This window comes from Lactuca virosa, chromosome 9 (assembly GCF_052849685.1).
Source record: "Lactuca virosa cultivar CGN04683 chromosome 9, Lactuca_virosa_CGN04683_v6, whole genome shotgun sequence".
Taxonomy (NCBI): domain Eukaryota; kingdom Viridiplantae; phylum Streptophyta; class Magnoliopsida; order Asterales; family Asteraceae; genus Lactuca; species Lactuca virosa.
The window spans coordinates 17,210,108-17,234,442 of NC_136434.1; the positions used below are offsets into that span (position 1 = coordinate 17,210,108).

Consider the following 24,335-nt stretch of genomic DNA (forward strand, 5'->3'; position numbering starts at 1 on the left):
GACACGACATGGTGAATTATTTGTTGATCGTAACATGGTTGATACTGAAAATAATAGTGATGATATTGATGATCCACAAAATGAAAATTCTGATAAAGTAGATGACATGCTGCATGATATCGAAGATAATATTCCCGATAAAGATTATGAAAAATTTCAACAAATGTTTGACGACGCTGAAAAACTTTTGTATGTTGGTTGCACTGAATTTACCAAAATTTCCGCCTTGCTAAAATTGTTTAATTTAAAAGCAAGCAATGGTTGGAGTGATAAAAGTTTCACGGACTTGCTAGAGCTTCTACATGACATGCTCCCTGAAAATAATGAGTTGCCTATTTCATTATACCAAGCCAAAAAACTATTGTGTCCAATGGATTTAGAAGTCGAAAGAATATATGCATGTCCAAATGATTGTATGTTATATAGAAATGAGCATGCTAATCTACATGAATGTATCACTTGTGGGGCATAGGGTTAAAGGGATAATTTGTAATTAGGTGAATGTCCTTCTTTTTTTCGATTTGTAACTATAAACTACTATGTATCGTCTTTTATTTTGGGCTCCCGTCTAGTTTCTTGCTAGGGGGGGTCCGCTTTATAATTTATTTGTCGTTTCTAAAAAATAATTTGAATGTGCTGATTAATTAGATTTTGGTTCAAACGGATTAAATAAATAAAAAGTAGTTGAAAAAAAGATGGTCAAATGTCTTCAAAGAGTTAAAAAAGATCGCATATAGTTAACTTTAATGCATATAACCATAGATTATTTTATTAATTACATTATAATTTTATAATTACAATTAATATATTGACTATTTATAGATTGATATCAAAGTAATGGACATAACTTATCATACAAAAAGTTATTTGGTACCCACACTTATAACTTTGATGTTTGTTGCCCACATTTATAACTTTGATGTATACCCATATTCAATAATTGTGATCATTTAAGTTATTTGTAACTAGAGTTGCTAATAATCACATCATTATTGTTGGTGACAATTAAAGCTGTTGTAAGGAATAAGGATTGAAATATAGTTATGTAAATAACGTATTTGTAACTAGATTTTTTTTCTTTTGCTTATTCCTGTAGCTACGTGCTAACCGTGGTTGCTTCCTTTTTAATATATATATATATATATATATATATATATATATATATATATATATATATATATATATATATATATATATATATATATATATATATATATATCTTTGCTGTTTAAAATAATAATAATAATAATAATAATAATAATAATAATAACGTATGGCTTGTCAAAAAAATGTGTATATTTATTAAACTAACTCGTTTTATTTCTTATAAATTTACAATCAACCCTAAACTACTCAAAACTTCATCATGATACATAAGTAGCAATTCATCAAAAATAGGTTAGATTTACCATTTAAAAAAAATCAAAAATAGAATGACATGTATATACAATATCCTTGCTTTTAATATAATGCAGACTATTTATGTATATTGTATAACATCGGAATGCTCACAATGCTCTCAACCTGATTAAACCAACATAGGTTTTATTCACGATATCATACTTGCCTAGATAAATATGTCATGATTAGAGATGCCATTACTAGGAAGAGAAAGCCCATGAAAATAATGAAGATTACAAGCCGTTTCCATGGAAATGTAAAGACCTTCCATGACAATAATAAAGAGGAAAGGTGAAAGAGGATCGTCTTGCCTAACACCCATTTTGATGTCAAATTCTTTTGTAGGTGACCCGTTGACCAAAATAGAGGCTCTACTAGATTCAAGATAGCCCTTAATCCATCTTCTCCACTTCCAGCCGAAGTCCATTTGCTCCATAACCAAGTCAATAAATTCTCAACTCAAAGAGTCAAACGTCTTGTCAAAGTAACTTTAAAGATCAAAGCCTTTTTAGTTTACCTTTTTGGTCCAAGAATGGATTTCATTAAGTAACAACGGCCCATCCAAGATACTTCTACCTTCCACATAAGCCGATTGCTCGGGGCTTGTGATTTTATCCAAAACCCTATTAAGTCGAGTGGCAAGAACTTAGAGAGCACCTTGTACACACATCCTACAAGGTTGACCGACCTATAATCTTTCAAGGAGAGTGGGTCACGAGTTTTGGGAATTAAAGAAATAAAAGATGAATTGCATCCCTTTGCCAAAACTCTAGACTTCTCAAAATCTTTCATAAACATGATCACATCATCTTTTATTAAATCCCAATAATAGTTCAAAAACTTGAAGGTGAAACCATCAAGTCCTGGCGCCTTCTCGTTTCTGCAACACCAAATAGCATCCTTGATTTCATTTTCAGAAAACGGCATAATAAGGACAAATATGTCAATATCTGAAATCTTTTTGAACTTGTTGTTGATCAGTTTAGGTCTATTATAAATTGATTCATCAAATTTTTTGGAAAAGAATTCTCAAACCTCTTTGACTATAGTGGACGAATCCTTAATCCAAGAGCCATATATATTTAAACCATTAATTCGATTCTTTCTATTATTGTTGTTGACGACACAGTGAAAGAATCTCGAGTTTTCATCGCCGTCCACCTCCCATCTTAGTCTCGACTTTTGCTTCAAATCAAGTCTTCAAATCGAATCAATTTCAAGAACCCTTTTCTTCCAAGTTTGCCGACTAGTCCTCTCTGGGGACGATAAAGATCTGTTTTCAGCAATAATCTCATGTATATTGATGACGTGACCTCTATTGGTAAATGGTCAAAAATTAATATCATCAATCTAAATAGATTGCTTCGTTGCTTTTTTCTTGGTTCGTGGTTGATGGTGAACTTACATAAGAGTAAAGTTTATGGGATTGGCGTAAATGACTTGGAGGTTGATAGACTTGCTAGTATCTTAAAGTGTGAGCCCGCTTCCTTCCCTTTCACTTATCTTGGGCTCCCGATGGGAGCTAACATGAAACTTTCTAAGCATTGGAACCCTATCAGCGAGAAATTTCGACGTAAGTTACAGTGGCGGACGTAGAAAAAAGTACGAGGTGGTGCACAATTCTTTTAAGGATTGCACTAATAAAAGAACTCATTTCGAAGACAATTTCCATCATAAAATCTGTCACTAAAAGGGTTACACTAATATATTTACATTAAATTTACACTTATTAAGACTTAATTTGACAAATTTCCAACGGATACGTGATGGATTTGTGATGGATTTTGATGAATTTACATTAAATTTTTCACTTGACGGTAAAATTTGAGGGTTTGCCCGTGCCACCCCGGGACACCGTGTAGCTCCGCCCTTGGTAAGTTATCTAGTTGGAAAGCAAAATGTCTATCCTTTGGTGGTCGCTTAACACTTGTTAATTCGGTTCTTAATAGTCTTCAATTGTATTATTTTTCTATTTTTCGAGCGCCTAAAAAAGTTATTAACACCCTTGATGGCATTAGAAGAAGGTTTTTATGGGGTGACGATGAGGAGAAAACGAAGATAAATTGGGTGGCTTGGGATGTTGTCACTAAACCGAAGAATATGGGAGGTCTAGGCATTGGTTGTCTTGACTCGTCCAATTTTGCACTTTTTGCAAAATGGTGGTGGCGTTTAAAAAACGAGTATGAATCCTTTTGGTTTTCATGCATACAAGTTATTCACAATATTAAGCTAATTGATGGGAAGGATATTGCAAAAAAGAGCATAAAAGGTGTGTGGTCCATTATTTTTAAAATTGACACTGAGTTTGAACAAAGGGGTATTTTGTTGGCTAGCTTATTCAAGAATATTGTTGGTAAAGGTGATAAAACTTTCTTTTGGAAAAGATTGTTGGTTGGGTGACACGGCTCTTAAAGAGATTTTTCCTAACCTCTATGCGATTGATAGAATAAGGATTGTTTAGTGGGGGAGAGAATTGTTAGTGAGGATGGAAAAATCTCTCTTTATTGATGGGATTGGTCGAGACATCTTAGAAAGGGGGCGTGAGTCCAAACAGTTTTATGATTTGACTAACTTGTTGGATGATTTTGAATTTTATGATGGGCGTGACAAGTGGTTGTGGAAGGGCGATGGAAGAAATGGTTTTTCTATTAAATCTCTCTGTGATCTTATGTCTAAAAAACGTTGGTGAAGATTGCTTGAATCCGTCTAAATTGGTGAAATGGGTGCCCTTAAAGGTCAATTGTTTTGTTTGGCGATTGTTTAGAAACAAAATTCCCAGTTCTATGAATCTAATCAAGCGGATTTCCTCCTCTGTATGTCCCTTCTTCTGTCATGTTTATGATGAATGCACGAATCATGTCTTATTCTCCTGTTCTTCTTTTGCTTCAGTCATATGGAGATGGATGGTGGATTGGTCTTCTTATTTACAGGTGCAACCCTTTTCTTGTGATGAGTTACTAGCTTTACTCAACACCAATGCGGGAAGTAAAAGACTGCAAAAGTTGAGGTTGTCAATTGTCTATACCACCCTTTGGATGATCCGGTAGGCGCGCAATGTTATTCTCTTTAGGAACGAAAGGCGGGCGATTATGTTAACTACGGATGATATTAGTATTAACTCCTTTAATTCGATTAAATGTAAATCAAAATGTAGCTCCATTAAATGGGCCGCTTGGAGCTCTTCCCCGATTTTGAATTGTTTCATGTAATTTTCTCGAGCCTCTCGCTTGAGTTGTTTCTTTCTTATTAATATATCGCCTGCTGTTCCAAAAAAATGTCATGATCAGAGTCGGCAAAAATCAATCTAACCCGCTAACCCAACCCAAAATTTGAGGGTTAGGTTGAAATTTTCAACCCATTTAAGTTAAATGGGTCAAACCGCTTAACATATTTAATTAAATAGGTTGAGTTAAGTAAAAAATATCAACTCGTTTTCAATCCACCAACTCATTTAACTTTAATATGTATTTAATTTAATAGTTATTTGAATATTATCATGTATTAATCAAAGAATTGATTTACAATTTATAATGTTATATTATTATTTGTGTTTAAAAAAATGCAATCATAATTCTCATCATTTTTCTTATCACTGACAATATTGGCCACTCTTCAAAATCATTTCGAAATTAAACATTTTTAATATTATTTGAACAATTTATATGTATTTTTGAATTAGAATTGTGATTTTGTCATACTTTGAAACTTTATTTATATTTAGAACTAATTTAAGCGGTATAATCTTTAGTTTATTTTTCTATTTTAAATTGCTTAACCAAAGTTTAATGAATTTATATAGTATGTTGAGTCAGGAACTATATAAACAAGTCAACACGATGACAACCATTCATCTAAAATGTTAGGTTGTGTTGGATATATCAACCCATTTAAATAAACATGTTGGGTTGGGTTGAAAACTTCAACCCAATTAATAAATTGGTTGAACCTGAACCCAATCCGGATCGACCCATTGCCAACTCTAGTCATGATGGAACTTATAAGAAGCAAACATTCTTTATAGTTATTATCCTAACAACAAATATAAATTTTTTTACAGATTGTCTCATAATTATTAAGATCTCGATCTTGATTTTAAGATCCCACAAATAGAAAACAATATTGATCGCATTAGGATTGCTAAGGCAGTCTGTAAGATCTTACCGATCTCATGCAACCTCTTTGGTCTTTATTTTAGTCAAGACCTGAGTCTTGTAAACCTTATGAAATTCATCATTCCTATTAAAAAAAGTCTAAAATAGAGCTTACAAAATTATTCGTTAAGGTTTAAATTAGGCCTCCAAAATATTTTCATCCAACTTTCGAAATCAAACATTACAAGTAGCAGCAAGTCTGATTGAGCATCACATCCATTCATCTTAAAGTACTACTTAAGAAGTTAAAAAGTTAAATTCAGTTGCACTATCAATATCTTAATCAACATCAAATTATAATATCAATATCTTAATCAACAATAGATGTTACACCAGCAAAACCTTATGTGAGTAGATTTAGAGAATAGTAATTTTGGTTGCTATCAATATTTTAATCAACATCAAATTATAATATCCCTAAACTCCATGAGTTGCCCACTTCTCAAAAGAATAGTTGATCGTACTACTCATTCATGTTGGCAGTCACTCAACAAAACCTTATGTGAGTAGATTTAGAGAGTAGTAATTTTGGTTACTATCAATATTTTAATCAACATCAAATTAGAATAGATGCTACACCAACAAAACCTTTTGTGAGTAGATTTAGAGAGTGGTAATTTTGGTTGGATCTTCCAATCCCAATCTAATTCTAGTTGAGAAATTTGAATCCTCTATCATCGTACATAAAACATTTTCTTTCAAGTAAAGATTCAACCCATATTAACTTATCTCTTTGTACTAACAATATGGACATTAAGCCACAAGATTAATTTTAATTCATTACCGAGTAAATTATTTGACTAATTATCTAACCAAATATTAAATCAGAATTTCTTTTGTATTTATTCCCGGAAAATGAGGTAAAACAACCGACCTCCACTCATATCAGAACAAAATGATGATCAAAATACTAGTTCTTGGTTTATACCACAAAAAAAAAAATCAGAAAAAGTGGAAAATACATTACGATTTGAGTGCTTTAACTGCTTTCTCAGCCGCATCATCCAAATCTTCCGCTGTAATCAGTGCCATCCCACTCTCCTGTGTAATCAATCAATGAATCAATCAACATCATCTCTCTCTATATATATTTAATTTTTTTTTTCTTTTTAATATGCATAAGTCAAATGTAGATAATAAAAAAATGATGAATTTTACCTTGAGAATCCTCTTTCCTTGGTCAACGTTTGTACCTTCAAGACGAACCACCACAGGCACTTTCAATGCAACCTGTAAACAAAACACTAATTTCTCAAATCCTTCTAAACCAATATATATATATATATATATATATATATATATATATATATATATATATAATGTTGCATAAAATATTTTAAATAGAAATCTCACATGTTTAGCAGCATTAACAATCCCACTAGCAATGACATCACATTTCATTATCCCTCCAAAAATATTAACCAAAATTGCTTTCACTTTCTCATCTGAAGTCAAGATCTTGAATGCCTCCACAACCTGATTAATGCAAAAATATCAGAATACATATTAAAAAAAAAAAAAAAAAAAAAAAAAAATAGAGTTGAGTTGAAGTGGGCCTCACCTGTCCCTCTGAAGCATTTCCACCAACATCCAAAAAGTTGGCGGGAGTTCCTCCATGTAACTTTATGATATCCATGGTGGCCATTGCCAATCCTGCACCATTCACCATACATCCAATTTCACCATCCAATCCGATGTAATTTAAATCTGCTTTCGCAGCTGCCACCTGTCATGTGTTATTTAAAAACAAACAATTCATTACTTCACAAATAACTTAGCCAAACTGCAACAAATTGAAATAACACAGCATACTTTACTCTTTCCATCAATATAAGCAATGAATCTATAATAAGGATGTAATTACATTTCTGTTATACCTCACGAGGATCCTCTTGTGTTGGATCACGAAGAGCAAATATTTCTTTCTGACGATATGCAGCATTATCATCAAAATTTAACTTAGCATCAGCAGCAACCAACTTGTTATCAGAAGTCTCAGCAATAGGATTAATCTGAAGGGTAAGGGACAAACAACTTCAACTTAAAAGTTAAAATAAAAGTGAAGCTATAAAGTTGTGTGTAAAATTAAAGCTGACCTCCAACTGTGTGCAATCGGATTCACGGAAAAGGTTATACAATTTTTTCACTTGTTCAATTGAAGCACTTCTGTCAGCTACTGTAGGAGCAAGACCATCTACAACTTTTGCAGCATCTTCATCTGTAATTCCTTTGAAAACATCAATAGGAACCTGCAAATAAAGTGTGAAATACTTTTCTATTCCTGGACTTTTTGCCCATATTATAAAGAAAGGCAGGCATACCTTACCTTTATAATCATGTCAGGGAATTTCTCTGCAAGGTCTTCAATGCTGGTTCCTCCTTCTCGGCATGCAATTATAAGCTGAAGAACAAGGCGACTCATTCATTAAGCACCAATAACAGAAGATGTGTATGTGTTGAAAGAAACCTTAATACTATATTAAAAAACAAGCTTACAGGACCAGCGGTTGTACGATCAAGAGTGATTGCAAAGTACATCTCATTCACAAGTGACATCTTTTCACACAAGTAAACCTGCATAGAGTGAAGTGTATCTTAATATTTAGGTTCAAATGTAAAAGTTTATTTCAAAAGTTGTAAAAAGTAAAAGCAACCAATGATCAGAATAAGATATGAAGGAGAATAAGAGTGATGTCAACCTTTCTGACAACTTTGCCTTGAGGGCCAGTTTGTTTAGTAACAAGAGTCTGTCCAAGCATCTTCCCTGCAAGAACATCAAATTATCATTTTTTTTAGAAATTCATCAAGGGTCAAAATGATTTTTAAAAAATAAACATTTTGTTATGGAAGTGTGTACACAAAATTTCATACCAGCAATCTCTTCAGCCTGTTCTGCTTTGACAATGTGAACTCCACCCTGAAGACCACTTGTGAACTTCCCCAGACCCCTTCCACCAGCAAGAATTTGGCTCTTCACCACCAACTGGACCAAAAGAAACCAGTGCCAAATGTTTACATGTCAACTAGTTTTTATTGCAAATGAACATTCAAGTACAAAATGTAGTAGATTACAACTTCTAGAGTCTAGACTTTAACCTTCTGACAAGTTGGAAGTAACGTGAAGAAATAAATATTAAGAAAACCACAACCCACATGTTTCAACCATTATGGCTTATTACATCACTTTTTGACATTTAAAAGGAAAAAGCCTTGATCATGATTTTACTTCTCATATATACCCTTTGAACATCCAAACAAAAATTAAAGCAGAAAAAAAAAAGTTTATGTTTAATTACCTCCTTTTCATTTGGAAAAGTTGTTTGTATAGCCTTTCTGACTTCCTCAACAGAGGAAACAGCAACGCCTTTTGGAACATTAATACCAAACTTGCCCATCAATTCAGCTCCCTGATGCAAGAACTCATGTGAGTAAGTAACTACAGATAAAACATAGCATGTAAAGTTGTGATAACATCTGTAAACTGATGCCATGCTGTGCACTAAGCTAGGAGAACAAATGTAGGTAGACATCCGAGTCTAGAAGAACAGTAGACATCAAATCAAAGCTAATATTACTATGATTCAGTAACTTATAACAGTCCAACTTATGAAAAAATTTAGCAGAATTGGAGACAAGAGATTAATACCTACCATAGGATATATTTAATTTCTAAGATTAATACTTAATTCAAGGATATCAAAGTCAAAAAAATGTATCACTTCGTGTTCTTATTCTTTTCATATCTTTGCTATCTAGGCATCTAGCAGATGCCGTGATAACATCATGTAACCATGTGAACCATAGGCGCATATCTCAATTTCAAAAACAATAGCTAATTCGACTATTCGAGCATATCAAACTCGAAATCCCTACATCTCTTTGTGTTCTTATTATTATTTTTTTTCTTTCGTCGTACATCAGATGCAGTTATAACAAAATAGGACCGTTGATCACAAATATACGCTACACTAATAAAAACCAAAAGGATATAACTATAAGCGAAGAACAGAGGAACAGGACCTGATATTCATGGATATTGAGACGGCGGAGCTGCTGTTGTTGCCATTTTCCCGCAACCTTCAGCGATTTAGATGCGAGCTTGTTGAACAATCCTCTCACCATTTTTCTGTTGGTTGTGTTCAACAAGATCTAGTACGGAGAATAAACAGTTATATGGAGAATAGATCGAATCGAGATGATTATAAAACCGAAATCAGAAGCCCTAATATTGAGAAAAGAAAAGAAAAAAGGAGAAATGAAAGAGGTGAAACGGAGGCGGGGAGACGACTGACCTGTACACCGGAAATAGGAATGGAAACAAAAACAAGCCCTTGTTAACCTTCCGTTAACCGCGTAGAATAAAACGCAACGTTGGCCCTATTCAATATTCATATCTTCGTTGCTATGTTCTAATTCAAGTATTGAAACCGGGTTAATGGTTTCTTACCGTAATAATTTTTTTCTTACCGTTATATTTTTTTTTACCTCATAACTCCTCCAAATTTAATTTGTTTGTTTAAAAATCGAAATAAAATTTTTCGTTTACATCATAGCTCATACATTTGGTCAGGTCGTTTTCCTCTAGTTACCTATCCAACAAACATGGAGGTGCATTATATGGTTGTGATTGTGATTTACCATTGGTGGATCCATGATTTTGATATGTTGAGGGTGTATGAAAAAATATATAATTATTATTTTTTTCAGGTTAATACGGTTTTAAAAACCGATTACAAAGTTGCATTAACAAAAAAAAAAGTGTTCAAACTCATAATATAATTATCATCTACGTCTTGTCATGTCTTCTTGGAAATGATCAACTACAACATCATTTGTAATTTGTGCTAATTCTTCTTTTTCAATGACAAAAATCAAAGAAGCACTAAAAAATCAAGATCCGATTTATCAAAGGGTCCTAGTTCATACACATCAACCTACATTATCATCATACACCATTAATCTGACAACCCGAAATTTCTATCTTATACAAATCATTCATTTCAATCAAAGTCAGACTCGTTTCTGCTAACTTTTAGCACTGTTTGGAACCTGTTTTGAGTGTTCTAACCCTAATACATCAAAGAAATAAGAGATTGGAAATAGCAGCTTAAGTTCTTAACTGCCTGCAACCGTAAACCTCCTCAAAAAGGGAGTTTACGGTCAAGACCAATGAGTTTACGGTCATGGTGACTGTAAACCCATCCCTATATATATGGAGGGTGATCACTTCAGCCATTCTTTTCCCTCTTTCAAGCCTTAGAACCGATTCTCTCTCAAAAAGCATAAACTTTTGCTTCCAAATCTTCAAGAACAAGTAAGTGATTCCTTCTTTGTGTGTTAGATCCTTCCTAAATCCATGTTTCACTCTTGATTCATCCACGGATTTCATCTTTTATCTAGATCATCAAAGTTTCTCAAGAACACGGTTGTGTTTTGTACCGAAAACACCTTCCTTGCCTTCAAAACCGTAAGTACCATCCTCCTTTACATCTATCTAGTTAGGATCCTTCATTTTGGACTTAAGATCATCACTCTTTACATGAACAAAAGAGTTTACGGTTCTATGAATCTTCATAGACCGTAAACCCTTATAAAAGGGTGTTCTTATAGCCTTTACCCTTCCTAAGGCTAAGCATGGTCCCTAGAATCCGATGCCTTTGATTGAAGCCCTTGAAAACCATCATTTGTGAAAGATTTGGTGAGTTTGCGGTTGGATCTCCTTAGACCGTGAACTCCATGATTGTAAGGTCATAGGACCGTGAACCCATTGGATCGTAAGGTCATTAGACCACAAACTCAATGAACCGTAAACCCATTGAACCGTAAACACATAGGACCGTGAATCACTTTGACCGTAAACTCTTATGGTCATGCCACTTGGACCGTAAACTCCTATGTGAGGCCATACTTCCCTTATATGCAACCCTATGTGGTGTAACACTTCATTACAAGTGTTTCCTAGTCCCTAAGGTTGTTCCATTTCATGATTAGTGGTTATAAACACTAATTATATACATATAGGTGTCATTATCTGCTTATTAGGATCCGTGTGTGTGTGTTCAAGCCTTCACTTGACACTTAGCATCTTTACCGATCTTATAGTCGCATCACTCACTACAGGTGAGTTCATACCCCTTAATCTACCTTTTAAATGATTTTAAATGCTTTTATGGGGGAATACAAGTAGAAAACATGTAGTTATATAATCAATCACAAGTGATTTATAACTGTGTTTCAAACAAATGATTTCTTATACTTTAACTGTGTTTCAAACAAATGATTTCTTATACTTTAAACTGTCTTGCCAATCAAACTGTTTTTAAATCGTTTTATAAACTGACATCAAGTCATCAATATTTATTAATTAAACTCTTCAAATGTTTTACAAAACTTCTTCTTAAACTTATATATTGTCAAAAGCATGTCTATATATGTATAGTTATATAAGTAATGTTTAAAGGACTTAGGACTGATAACTCGCTTTATTTCCTTTTCCTTGTTTGGATGTGGCCTTAGGGTATCGGCTATTTGTCCGAATGTCGTCTAAATATTAGTTATATATTATGTATACATATGTAGATATAAAAGAACTATCAATCAGTTCAGTACCTTTGGGTAGCAAAGGCATACCTTCATTCCTTCAAACTACAGAAATTACTAGTAAACTATAATAGGTATAGTTTAGGAAGACACTACTCATTATTTCTAGTACAACGAAACATACAAGATTCAGTTCATTCATGAGTCAATACAAACTTACTATTATGAGAAACTAAGATGATAGATATACTATATGAGAAACAGAACAAAAATACTATATGAGAAACAGAATGAACACACTATAATGAGAAACTAAGAGAACATACTATACATTATACAAGAGAACATACTATGATGAGAAACAAAGAGAACATACTACATACTAGACTGAGAGAACATACAATACACTAGTACATACAATACATATACAAGAATACTATAACATAAATGTGAGCCACGATTTCGGGGCATGGCATCACCTGCCATGGCTCGTTTTGTATCCAGAGTCTCCTGGAGGGAGAGCGTGAATTTGTGTATAGATCTATACTGGATTGGCTATCCTGTACCTTGTTGTTCGCTACAGTGGGACTTGCAAGTCTACGGGTGCCAAATAGATCTATACTGGATTGACTATCCTACACCTTACTGTTCGCTACAGTGGGACTTGCAAGTCTACGGGTGCCAAATGTCATTTCTTCCGACGTCTTTCATCGTCGTGTTTTTAGTCGATAGTATGGTGCAATCATATCACATTATACCTTAAATAACAATTGGTTTAAGGTAGTTAGTACAGCAGTAGTTACTATAATACAACACTATAGTACTTTATTATTTCCCCATTGCATTTACGTTGTGATCTTCTCACATAAACGGTAATGTAAAACTATATTTTTTGTTAATGATAGTCACACTTGGGAAAATACACACTTTTACAAGAAACAAACATACAAAACATTTGATGCCTTGGTAGAAGGCTACGTTTAGTAGAAAATATAGGATTTTCTAGGAGTTACAAACATTTACTACAAACATTTACAAACTTATACATCAAACACTTACAAACATTCACATTGAACATTTACAAACGTTTTCATCAAACTTACACAAACATTGACACTAAATACTTATGAACTCACCAGCTTTAATGCTGATAAACTCTTTCAAAATAACTTGTATTCTCAGGTCACCAGTACACAGGTACAGTCGACCAGGTTTTTGAGAAGATGAAGCTTATTCAAGACTCGTCTTTTATTTTGATTACTTGTTTTGATGTCTTTTTACTATGAAAGAACACACTTGTTTTGATGTCTTTTATTTTGATTACTTGTATTAATGCAATGGATGATGTTGTTGCTTGTGTACTATTTTTCATTGTTATGATACTGTATATGACGTCCTCCACCCCGAACGTTTCCGCCGTTCCGGTTTTGGGGTGTGACAATTAAGCTTACTTTTTAGGTTATTATTATCATATAATTATCATTGATTTTACTTTTTAAGTAATCATTACCATATAATTACTATTTGACTTACTTTTATTATTATTTATTGTAACCTAAATGGACACCCCATTTTACCATTTAAACACCCTATATAATTTTTAAGGTTTTTTCATTGGTAAAAATTACATTGTTTTTTGAAAAAGATGATTAAAAATAGTTACCTATTGGTTGACTTTTGATAAAAATGTGTGGTGTCTTAATAGCAGCACCCAAAAAGACCATTATTATTTAATAATTACAATTTTATTATTAACTTTATTAATATTAATAACTTTAAATTTGTTTTTTTATTAAGATAAATAACAATAATAATATTATTTTTAGAATATAATAATATAAATAATATTATAAAAAAATAAAATTCTAAATAAATTTTCATCAACGTAATATCATTGACAGTATAAATAATATTATAAGAAAAATAAATTAAAAACAAATCTTCATCATTTTTTTTTAATTTTAAATATTTCATAACAAAATTCCGAGACAAAAATAAACAACTAATCATCTATAGTTTGTCATTCAAGACGCGACTTATACATAGTTTGTCATTCCGACAGCGTCTAGTGTTTCCGGTAGCGTCTAGTGGAACAACTGCCGACTCACTTTCAATAAGCAGGCAATCTGGCAAAGCACTTATTCGATCTTCTTGGCCCTCATCCGTGAAATCTAGAGACTCAATTACATGTTGATTTTGTCTCTCATCTATGGCGGCAACATAAATGTTCCAATAAGGTAAGGTAAATATTTAGGACAAGTTAAGAGAAAGAGAAAGAACTTACAGCGAATGCTCCGATAATGTATTTCCGGCAAGAAATGATGGCTCCGACGATAGATATTTCGGTTCCTAAAGTATTCCCGATGATATTTTTCGACGATATATGAAGGTTACAGTTTATCTTTTGTGAATGTTTTTATTTTTATTTTTTATGTAATATGAACAGTAAAATTTATAGGTGTAATATAAACTTAAACTTTATAGTTTTTTGTATTTTTGTTTGGAAATTTAAATTGACAGCTTTTTTGAAAATATAAACTTGAATATATGGAAAATTGGTAATAAAAAAGAAGTCAGAGTCAAACAATAGGTCAATAGTAATAGACTGGTGTGTAGTAGAGTTTAAGTAAAATAATACTAAAATTTGATTTTTTTTAGATAATAATAATAATAATATTATTATTATTATTATTAAAAGATAACAATTAATTATAATTTTTTTTAACGTTAGGCTTAAGTTTAGAATGAAAAATAATTAAAAAATAATTAGTAAAGTGGGTAAATTGTGAACATACACCGATAAAAAAATAGTTGAAATAAAAAAATAAAAAGAGAAGATAGGTTTTATGGAGTAAACCTCAAATTCGAAAAATCCAAATATCACTCCACTTGCATTTGGTGGTCAACAATAATTCAGGCCCAATTTCAAAAAAGAAAAAACGGAAGCTACCTTTAATATATATATATATATATATATATATATATATATATATATATATATATATATATATATATATATATATATATATATAAAAGAAGAAGAAGAAGGCAGAAGATGTGTCCAGACGCCTCCAATCAAAATTAGTCAAAACTCATTGAGTAATTAAAAAGCCCTATAAATAGATGTAAGTGCCCTATAGATAGATTGGTGTGTGAAAAGGAATTTTCTTTATCAAATCTAATTTAGCAAATTTCATAATTAAAATACATCTCATATTTGTCGTCATTGTAAAGGTAAAACCGGTACCAACTTTTCTAGACAATATACCAAGTAATAAGAAATATGTTTTCTTGTTTCCATCATGACTCTGAAAAAGACGAGTGATTCCATTGAAATTATAAAACCGATCATCTTCTTTCACAAACATCATAATAAAAATCAAGTTGTTGTGCAATATTCATTCTTTTCGCCTCCGTAAAATCATGATTCAACGCGTCAAATTAATAAATTGAGTAACACAAGTTCAAAGCCGCCATATTTTTAAATAATTTGGTGTTTATCTTGCAATGATCACAAAACTCTTGCACCATATTCTCGAGTTTTTTTAGGAAAGAAAGGAAGGGTAACTTTCTTTCCTTCCTTCTCCTTCCCCTCTTTTTCCCTCTCAATCATCCAAAAAATGAGAAAAAATAAAACTTAAAAAATAAGTCTTGTTTTTCCCTCTGAGTTCCTTCTCTTTCCTTTCTTAAATAAAATTCGAGAAAACCCTTTTTTCCTTTCATTTCTTTCTCATCCTTAAAAAACTCAAGAACACTCATTTCTTTTCATTTCCTTCTCATACCCTCCTTAAAAAAATAAAAATAAAAACTTTGAGAACACCCATATCATCTCGTTTGCTCCCATTTTTTTCTTTAAAAAAGCTCGAGAACATGGTGTTGAAGTTGCATATCAATAACTATGGCAACCGTATCAACTTTATAATGATGTTGATTGTTGATGTTTGTATTTGTCTTCACGTAACATCCCGATGATAAGGTACTTCTAATTATGACCCTATAATTGAATTATATTGCATTTCAGTCCCTAAGTATAAGAATGAGTACAATGAAGGCGCTAGTGGCATTTTCGTAATTTGGGAGTTTGGGGAGTACACCATGTGTACGTGTGTACGTTGAGCGTACTAAAGCGCGCCCTAGTACGTAGGGTGTACGTATGTACGCAGGGCGTACGTGCTAGGCATGCAAACCCTAATTTTTAGGGTTTGGCTCATATTTAAACCCCATTATAGCCTCATTTTCCCTTACTTCATCAGCCTCCATCCTCTTGAAACGTTTTTACAACCCTAATCCATCTTGTGAAGCATTTTTAAGCTTGAGTGTGTGTGTTTTGTGCTTTTGAAGAAAAAGGAGGGAATGATAGACCACCTTGGAGGAGTGAAGCTCTTTAGATCCAGGATCACACCACCTTTTGGCACCATTTTGAGGTATAAAGTTCTGAACTTGGTGAAGTTTCATTTAGATCTTGTGTTGGAATGATTTTTGGTCCTTTTTATCCTAAATGTGGAGATTCATGAACATAGCATGTTCTTGACCCATTAAGCTGTCCTTTCAGGCCTTTGGAAGGGTATTGAGTTATAAAAATGGGTTCCAAATGGCTGGTTTTGCTCCATGCATCATTTAGAAGGTCTTAATGGATTAAGAAGTTGAGTTAAGCACTTAATGGTCATGCAAAGTCATAAAGTTGGAAACTTTGTGACTCTTGAGGGTATTTTAGCCATGGATCTGAAAAATGGACGTGAGAGCTTAAGCCATTAAGCTCTTAATGAAGGATTTGGGCATCAGAGAGTACGCCCCGCGTACTTGGAGTACGCATCGCATACGAGGTCAGCCACCCCGATGACGGTCAACGTTCGAGTACGCCCATCGTACATTTGGAGTATGTCCCACGTACTCACTCTATGGTGACTCGACTGGATTGACTCAGTTGATTTGACTAGTTTGACTTTGACTTTGACCAAGTTTGACCTAAGTATATTTTGGGATTTTGATTGGTCAGTTAGTTGGATAGGTGACGGTTAGAGTTGAGATTCGGAGTCGAGACCTCATCGGCTTTTATCCAGTCTGTAAGGTGAGTTTTCCTCATTGTATTTACGGGTCGAAGGCACCAAAGCCGACCTATTGATTAGATATCATGTTATGTGATAGTATATTATCATGTTGTAGTGATCTGTTAGATCGGTATCTTGGTGTATTGTAACACTTGAATTTGGTAAGTTTCATTTTTAATCTCTAATCTAAAAAGTTTGTAAAATTGGTCCTTAACCTAGTACGTGGGGCGTACTGGGTGGTACGCTTAGCGTACTAGCCTGATTATGATCGCGGAGCTCATCCACGTACGTTGGGCGTACGTGGAGTACGTTGGGCGTACGTGGGCGTACCAGCCTGAGTATGTTCTTGAGAGTTTTGAGTCATAAAGTGTGTTTGTTGGTGCTTTGTGAAGGAGAAGAAGAAGTGGACCACTTGGAGTTGTGTTTGGAGCTTGAGGATCCGAGATTAGATCATCATTTTCTAGTCTTTTGAGGTAAAAAGCTTCTATCTTGCTAATCTATGACGCTAGATCTAGTTATGTGCTATTTTGTGCTTTTTGAGTCCTTGAAGTGATTGTTGAGCCTTTTGATTCACTCCATAAGTGATTGATGGCAGATCTAGGGTTCTTTTGGTCCCTTTGTCCATAAAATTACAAGCTTTGAGGTGTTCATGGATTCATACATGTGTTAAGACCCTTTGTTAAGTTCTTTTGAGCTATAGAACCCCATTACGCCATGCATGCACGTAAAGTTGCCAACTTTACGCGATAAGCCACCTTAAGGAAGCCAAGTCTGAGAGTTAGGTTGAAGTCTTAACTGAATAAGAGCTTCATGATGAAAGTTGGCCAAATGGGGAGTGCGCAGGGCGTATAAGCTGGTACACTGCGCGTACAAGCCCCAGAGCGTGTACGCTAAGCGTACGAGCTGAGTACGCCCCGCGTACTCAGCACTGGGCTTCGGAGTTTTGTGCTTTTTGATATTGGGCCCATGTTAGACCTTTAGGAGTCTAGGGCTTTTTTGGGCCATCAGAATTCTATTTTTGGGCTGATGTTATTTTATTGAACTCTTTTGGTTGAAGGCCCATGAAGGGATTTCGGCCCAATGTGGAAAATTGGGCCATATTTGGGCCTTGGGTGATCATTTTGGAATTTGGGCCTTTTGGATCGTTTGCTTGGGCCTTGGCCTTGGGCCAAGTTAGGTAAAGGGTAAAAGGTTTTTTACCCTAGTTTGGACTCTGAGTGTGAGTCGGGATCCAATTATTAATTGTATGAAATTTTATGTTGATAGCGTGGGGATTTTAGCGGACCAGCAACCAGAGAATTATGTGTGTGATTCATCAGTCAGAGGTGAGTTTCCTCACTGGGTTTAACAGGTCGAAGGCACCAATGCCAGCCTATGATTATTATGTTAGGATGATAGATGTTTGTGTGACTCTTGCATGTGTTATGTGCTTGTATGTATACCGAGCGGGGCTTGATGGCTGGTGAGGCCCGATGACAGTATTGTATGCTATTGACTTTGTGATTATCGTACGCGTTAGCATGCTTATACGTTTATATGTTTATATGTATACCGGACAGGACTCGATGTCAGGCGGGGCCTAATGAGTAATGAACGACAGATCTGTAACCCGAGCGGGTCTCGATGTCGGGCAAGGCCCGATGTGGGGCGGGGGCCTAGCATGTGTTTATTATGTATGGTATGTGGTAGTTTGGGGAACTCACTAAGCTTTGAGCTTACGGTTTTCAGTTTATGTTTCAGGTACTTCTGGTTCGAAAGGGAAGAGTCTGGGATAACTGCAGAGCACACACCACTCTATTCCGCATTTTGAGATTTGCTCTGATATTTTGTGTTGTAGTGATACACTTTGGTCTTTCTAGTTTTATGACAATGTTTTGGGTTACCGTTTTATGAATTTTTAAAAATGAAATTTTTGCGTCATATTTTGGGACGTTACAAGTTGGTATTAGAGCCTTGGTTTGAGGGATTCAGACATACTCTCGAGTGTGTCTGAACTCAAACTGAGGATTTGGTAAAAAATTTAAAAAAGAAATATCTTTAAAGAAAAGGGTTTTCTAATACGAGAAAGGGTGTGGTGCATACAATCGACCGAGCTCAAGTAAGTTTTCCCAAAATACCCATACATGTTATCTGATATGATTTAAATTGTGAATATGTGAATCACATGCTACTTAGGGCTAAGGATTTGCTCAGTATTTTCATGATAGAATGCTAGGAGATATGCCTTTGTATGTCTATTGTATGAGCTTGTAGACTTGCATGCTAGTACTGACCAGTCGGTGATAGGATGACCTGATTAGGTTATGTTTGGTTCTGATTACTCGATGCTCGAATGTTGCTTCCTTTGTGATTTTTAGGAGTTCTCACTAGTTTCAACTAACTAGTAAGTGAATATGTTAAGTTACATATTACTGAGACTAGATAATTTTAGAAGGTTAGGTTTTAACTCTATTGCGCAACTCTTGTTTGAGGCCAATTGTTGTAGTGTGAGACCTCTCATTCGAAGAATTATCTGGTTTTAGTGATATGTAATTGTATTCATGAGCTAGTTAGAGGAAGTTAGCGGGAGTTCCTTCTGCAACTGATGTATCTAATCTACGCCCAACGTAGAGTTAAGCTCATCTTACATAAGTCTACGCCTAGTGTAGAGCTACGCCCAACGTAGAGCCCCTGATCCCAAAAACTTCTATTAAGCTCTTAATACAGCAAGTCAAACTCTCAAACTCTTAGATTTGATCTAAATGAATGTCTTAATGGATAAAGTCTCTGACTTTATCCCTTTGCACGGCCAAGATGAACACACAACCAAATTCTAAGTTCATATTGCCACCTTTTGCTCAAGAACTCATGTATGGATGGATAAGAGTGCCTAAGCTCTCATTTTTATGACTCTATAACCTTAAAAACATTAGAAGGAGGCATTCAAATGGTTTGGAGTAATCCATACTCACAAGGACCAAGATTATGGGGACAAAAGCATGAAGCTCATAACCATATTAGATATAACATGTACAAGCATCAAGATGAAAGCTTTATACCTTCCAGAGATGGATGTTGGCTTGCAAGCTCCAGATCTACACACCTTGAAGCTTCTCACTTGATTCTACAAACACTTTCTTCCTTCAAAGAGCACACAAAACTCTCCAAAAGCTCCAAAACTCACAATCGATGGCTAAGGTTTCAAAAGAACAATATTAGGTGATGGAGGCTGGTCATGGGAAGGATTCCAAGAAGTTAAACCCCTTAAATACGGATCAAAACCTTAAGGTTAGGGTTTTGGTCTGCAGCGGCTACGCCCCACGTAGCATAACTACGCCCTACGTAGGTCATTAAACTCGGGTCCAGAATTCAGCGCCTACGCCCATCGTAGCTTTCCTATGCCCAACATAGGACAAAATCCCCAACTTCCAATTCAACTTTAAATAACTATAACTTCTTCGTTTCAACTCGGTTTTCGGCGTTCTTTATATGCATAGAAAGATATTAACGAGACCCACAATTCTATCTAGTTACTTTTGCCTTAACACATGTCGAACTAAAACCATAATCCATGCAAGAAGCCCGACACATAACTTTTCCCATTTTACTTTGTGATTTCAGTACACAAATCAAGGGCTTAGATCTCGTAACCAATATTATCAACCTTCAATAAGGTCTAAACTTTACTTCCTCAAAGCCTAAAACCTTTACATGATCGAATTACACTCCACAAACCCTGAATTAAGAAATATCCCAAAACAGGGTGTTACAAAATAAATCAGTTTTCTTGATATTCAATTCAATACTCAATCCTCTACTACCTCCTGAGAATGTCTAGCACTCTGGTGACCTCCTTTGAATCCAATACATATTTAAAATGCTAATTTTATGGAACAAAGAGAAATGAAATCACATAATAACCTCGACATCTATATAAAAGTTACAAACTAATTATCTTAATTTCACAAATTACATAAAATGACACATTGATATTAGCCATAGATTTGAAAATTTAAACGGATGTGATATGTTATTGCGATTTCAACCTTTTTTATGTTCTCAAATCAACTTACTCTCTCTCTCTCTCTCTATATATATATATATATATATATATATATATATATATATATATATATATATATATAGTTTTGAGAATTCGACCTTGTTGCTTGTGGATACACGAAATCATATTCAAGTTAATTTAAAAAAAACAATATCTTGATTTTAAGCAAAATCATAATTTAAAACACAAAATATGTTGTTACTATTTTATGTTTTTTAGAGACATCTCTGTAGAGAAAAAAACATAAGCAAAAGCGAATCATACATGCATATATACACTTAGATAGTTAAATCCAGTTGAATGGCACAAAAACTCATGCAAATTGGGAACATACACGGGCATGAGTTTTGGCGGGAAAATAACTAACTTATAAATTTGTTACATGCATATCCTCATCTAGGGGTTGCCCCTAGATCCATGTGTTCTAGCGATCAAATTAATTTATGCGAACATGCATTTCACACCTTCCAAGCTCGTAATATAGTTAAAACTAACATCAATTTGTATACACTTAGACAGTTAAATCCAGTTGGATGGCACAAAAACTCATGCAAATTGGAAACATACACGACCATGAGTTTTGGCGTGAAAATAACTATCTGATAAATTTGTTACATGCATATCCTCATCCATGGGTTGCCCCTAGATCCATGTGTTCTAGGGATCAAATTAGTCTATGCAAAAATGCATTTCACATCTTCCAAGCTCGTAATATAGTTAAAACTAACATTAGTTTGTATAAATCCTTATTATACTAAAAAGTTTAATGATACTAAAATAACCAACATATCATTATCTACTAAAGTTACTTGTGATCATTCATATCCATCTCATGAAATCTCCATCAAACCCTAATTATTATTTTTTCAATGTGATTATCTTATTATTATAATTAATATTCAATGTTATAAGAATCGGTTTCTAATGTTTGATTCACTTATCTCTTTTTTCTTATGATTATCTTATTATTTAGTTACATAATCAGTTTGATAAGCAACAAAATCGATTATCAAGAGATATAATAAAATCAATTATACAACATTCTTTTACTTATTACTCTTATTTTAATTTCTTAAATAATCAAAATTTTCTAAGCACTTGGACACTACCAAAATGACTTAAAAAAACACATCAATATCCTACAACTTTTATTATAGTTTAGAACTTGATTCTAATTATTCAACATAACATATTAATTTGCAAAATGCACATGCGAAACACCCCATTCTTTGGGTGTGCGTTTCAAAAGCGACAACTTGCATGTTATGATTTAAATTGGAAATAAATAAATTTCATATATTTGTTTAACCTATTGTCTCTTATATTTAGGGATCAAACAATTATTCCATACCTGCAACAAAACTAATTATGAAACATGCAATTATGTATATAAACATTATCCATATGCAACATGTTTTATCAATTACATGCTTCTGAGTTCTGATTATTCACTATTCAGTACCGAATAATCACCTGCAAAACCTCAAGGTCTAAACATCATCTTATAGATGTTCTTGCTTTCTAAATATAACATCTTTTATATATACGTAAATATTTTAATTTATCGAAAACTTAAATTAAATCCCTTACGAATGATGATTTAAACTCATTATAGATGCAAGAAACGAGCAAGCTGTGATGGGTTAACAATGCCCGGTATGTGGACCCCATCTTTTAGCAGCTGGGACACGTCGGCGTACCTTTGATTCTTGACCAGCTGCGGCTCGTGAATACGTTTCTTCTCGCCTGGCTTTGGCTTCAGCTTCGGCTTCAGCTCAACAGCCTTTCCCCTTTCCCCATTAAGAGAACCAGAACTCGGCTGTATCATTGTCTTAGAACCGGCTGAACTGGTCGCCGGAGAAGCTGGTGGAGCCGGAGTATATAATTGGCCGAATAATGTGCCTTTGTGGAGGTACTCATGAGCCAAGTATCCAGCTAGGAGTATGTTATTATTGGCCGGCGCCTGAGCCGGAGAAGATACAGAGGGTTTGGATGATGGCTTAATTGGGGCCGTGGATGGAGGAGCAACAGTCTTCGGCTTGGCTAGCTTTGGTGGTGGTGGTCTTATCGGCCTTGACGGCTTCAGAAAGTCAAACGTTTCATCTCTCACTTTTCGCTTATGTGGCGCCATTGGCGGCAATTGTCTACGTGAGTGGTCCATTGTACCTTGCATGAGGATCCACCAGGTCAGCACATAAAAAGTCCAAATTTTCCAGAAATTCCACTCAACAAGAATCCAAATCTTCCAGCAATATCCCCAAGTGAGGACCGAGGAGACAGGGGTAGCATAGTAATTACAACCATAAATTTTCAAAAAAATAATATAAATATATAAATATAAATATAAAACAAAAAAGAACTGTTATCGTTTAAGAGAGAGAAAGAGAGTAGGCAAGAGAGAAAAAAAAGAGGCATGGGAGCGAGAATGGATGGTGTGTGGTTTATATAGGGAGAGATTTAGCAAATTGCCCCTCGAATCTATAAGAATTACAGTCAAAAGCGGAGGATATTTAAAAAGACTAAAAAGGCCAAACTTTTTAAACGTATGTTGGTGTTATTTTCACTACACACTTGGATAGTTTAGTTAATAACACTTCCAGCCCCTACACGTGTATCCAACTAGATTTACTAATAATATTAAAAAATATATTGTTTACCAAATGTGTTATAAAAGTTTTGACAATATCATCATTTGCACCGTTATCTTTCTATTAATTTTAGGGATATTGACACCAAAGCACAATAACTTTTGAGTTTGGTTTTGTTTGGTCATTGAAGTTCTTTCTTTCTTTGTTTTTTGTGACCGATAGATTTCTAAATTTTCAAATTACCTATTAAAATTGGGAAAAACAATTTTGGCTTCGGTTTTCCGGTTAGGGTTGTTCATTTAGCTTTTTTTATATGGTTTTTTTATTAAAAAATTGACAAAATTGTAAAAATGGTCATTGTTGTTTGTCAATTTCTGTGGATAAGGTCCAAAAAAACGTTTATTAGCAAAAAAAGGTCTCTGTTGGTTTTGATGTGGTCTTGGTCCCTACCTTGTAAAGTTTAACAACATTGTTGTTAACTTTTGGCAAATGACGGATTTACCCTTGGAACTATTTCTGTAATTTTATCTTTTTACCAAACTACAAGGACCAATTATGCAATTTT

The 24,335-nt window shown here is 34.1% G+C and overlaps 1 protein-coding gene across 1 annotated transcript; it reads right to left on the reverse strand.

Annotated features, from left to right (window-relative positions):
• Positions 1-6,371: 6,371 nt before the first annotated feature.
• Positions 6,372-9,971, reverse strand: LOC145137444 (succinate--CoA ligase [ADP-forming] subunit beta, mitochondrial-like). The gene is made up of 13 exons (XM_079071576.1): positions 9,845-9,971; positions 9,573-9,701; positions 8,849-8,959; positions 8,424-8,535; positions 8,252-8,316; positions 8,049-8,126; positions 7,879-7,953; positions 7,649-7,801; positions 7,430-7,564; positions 7,114-7,278; positions 6,906-7,028; positions 6,711-6,782; positions 6,372-6,593 (listed from the first exon to the last, which is right to left on the reverse strand). Exons 2-13 carry the CDS (start codon positions 9,672-9,674, stop codon positions 6,516-6,518), a joined length of 1,269 nt encoding a protein of 422 aa, XP_078927702.1. The 5' UTR covers positions 9,675-9,701; positions 9,845-9,971; the 3' UTR covers positions 6,372-6,515.
• Positions 9,972-24,335: the final 14,364 nt, after the last annotated feature.

Bases quoted from the DNA above. Each gene is read 5' to 3' on its own strand.
- LOC145137444 (XM_079071576.1), bottom strand. From the start codon at position 9,674: ATGGTGAGAGGATTGTTCAACAAGCTCGCATCTAAATCGCTGAAGGTT. The intron at 8,317-8,423 runs GTATGAAATTTT...ATGTTCTTGCAG, and splicing joins ACAGGCTGAAGAGATTGCTG to GGAAGATGCTTGGACAGACT. The intron at 7,565-7,648 runs GTCAGCTTTAAT...CTTACCCTTCAG, and splicing joins CCGATTGCACACAGTTGGAG to ATTAATCCTATTGCTGAGAC.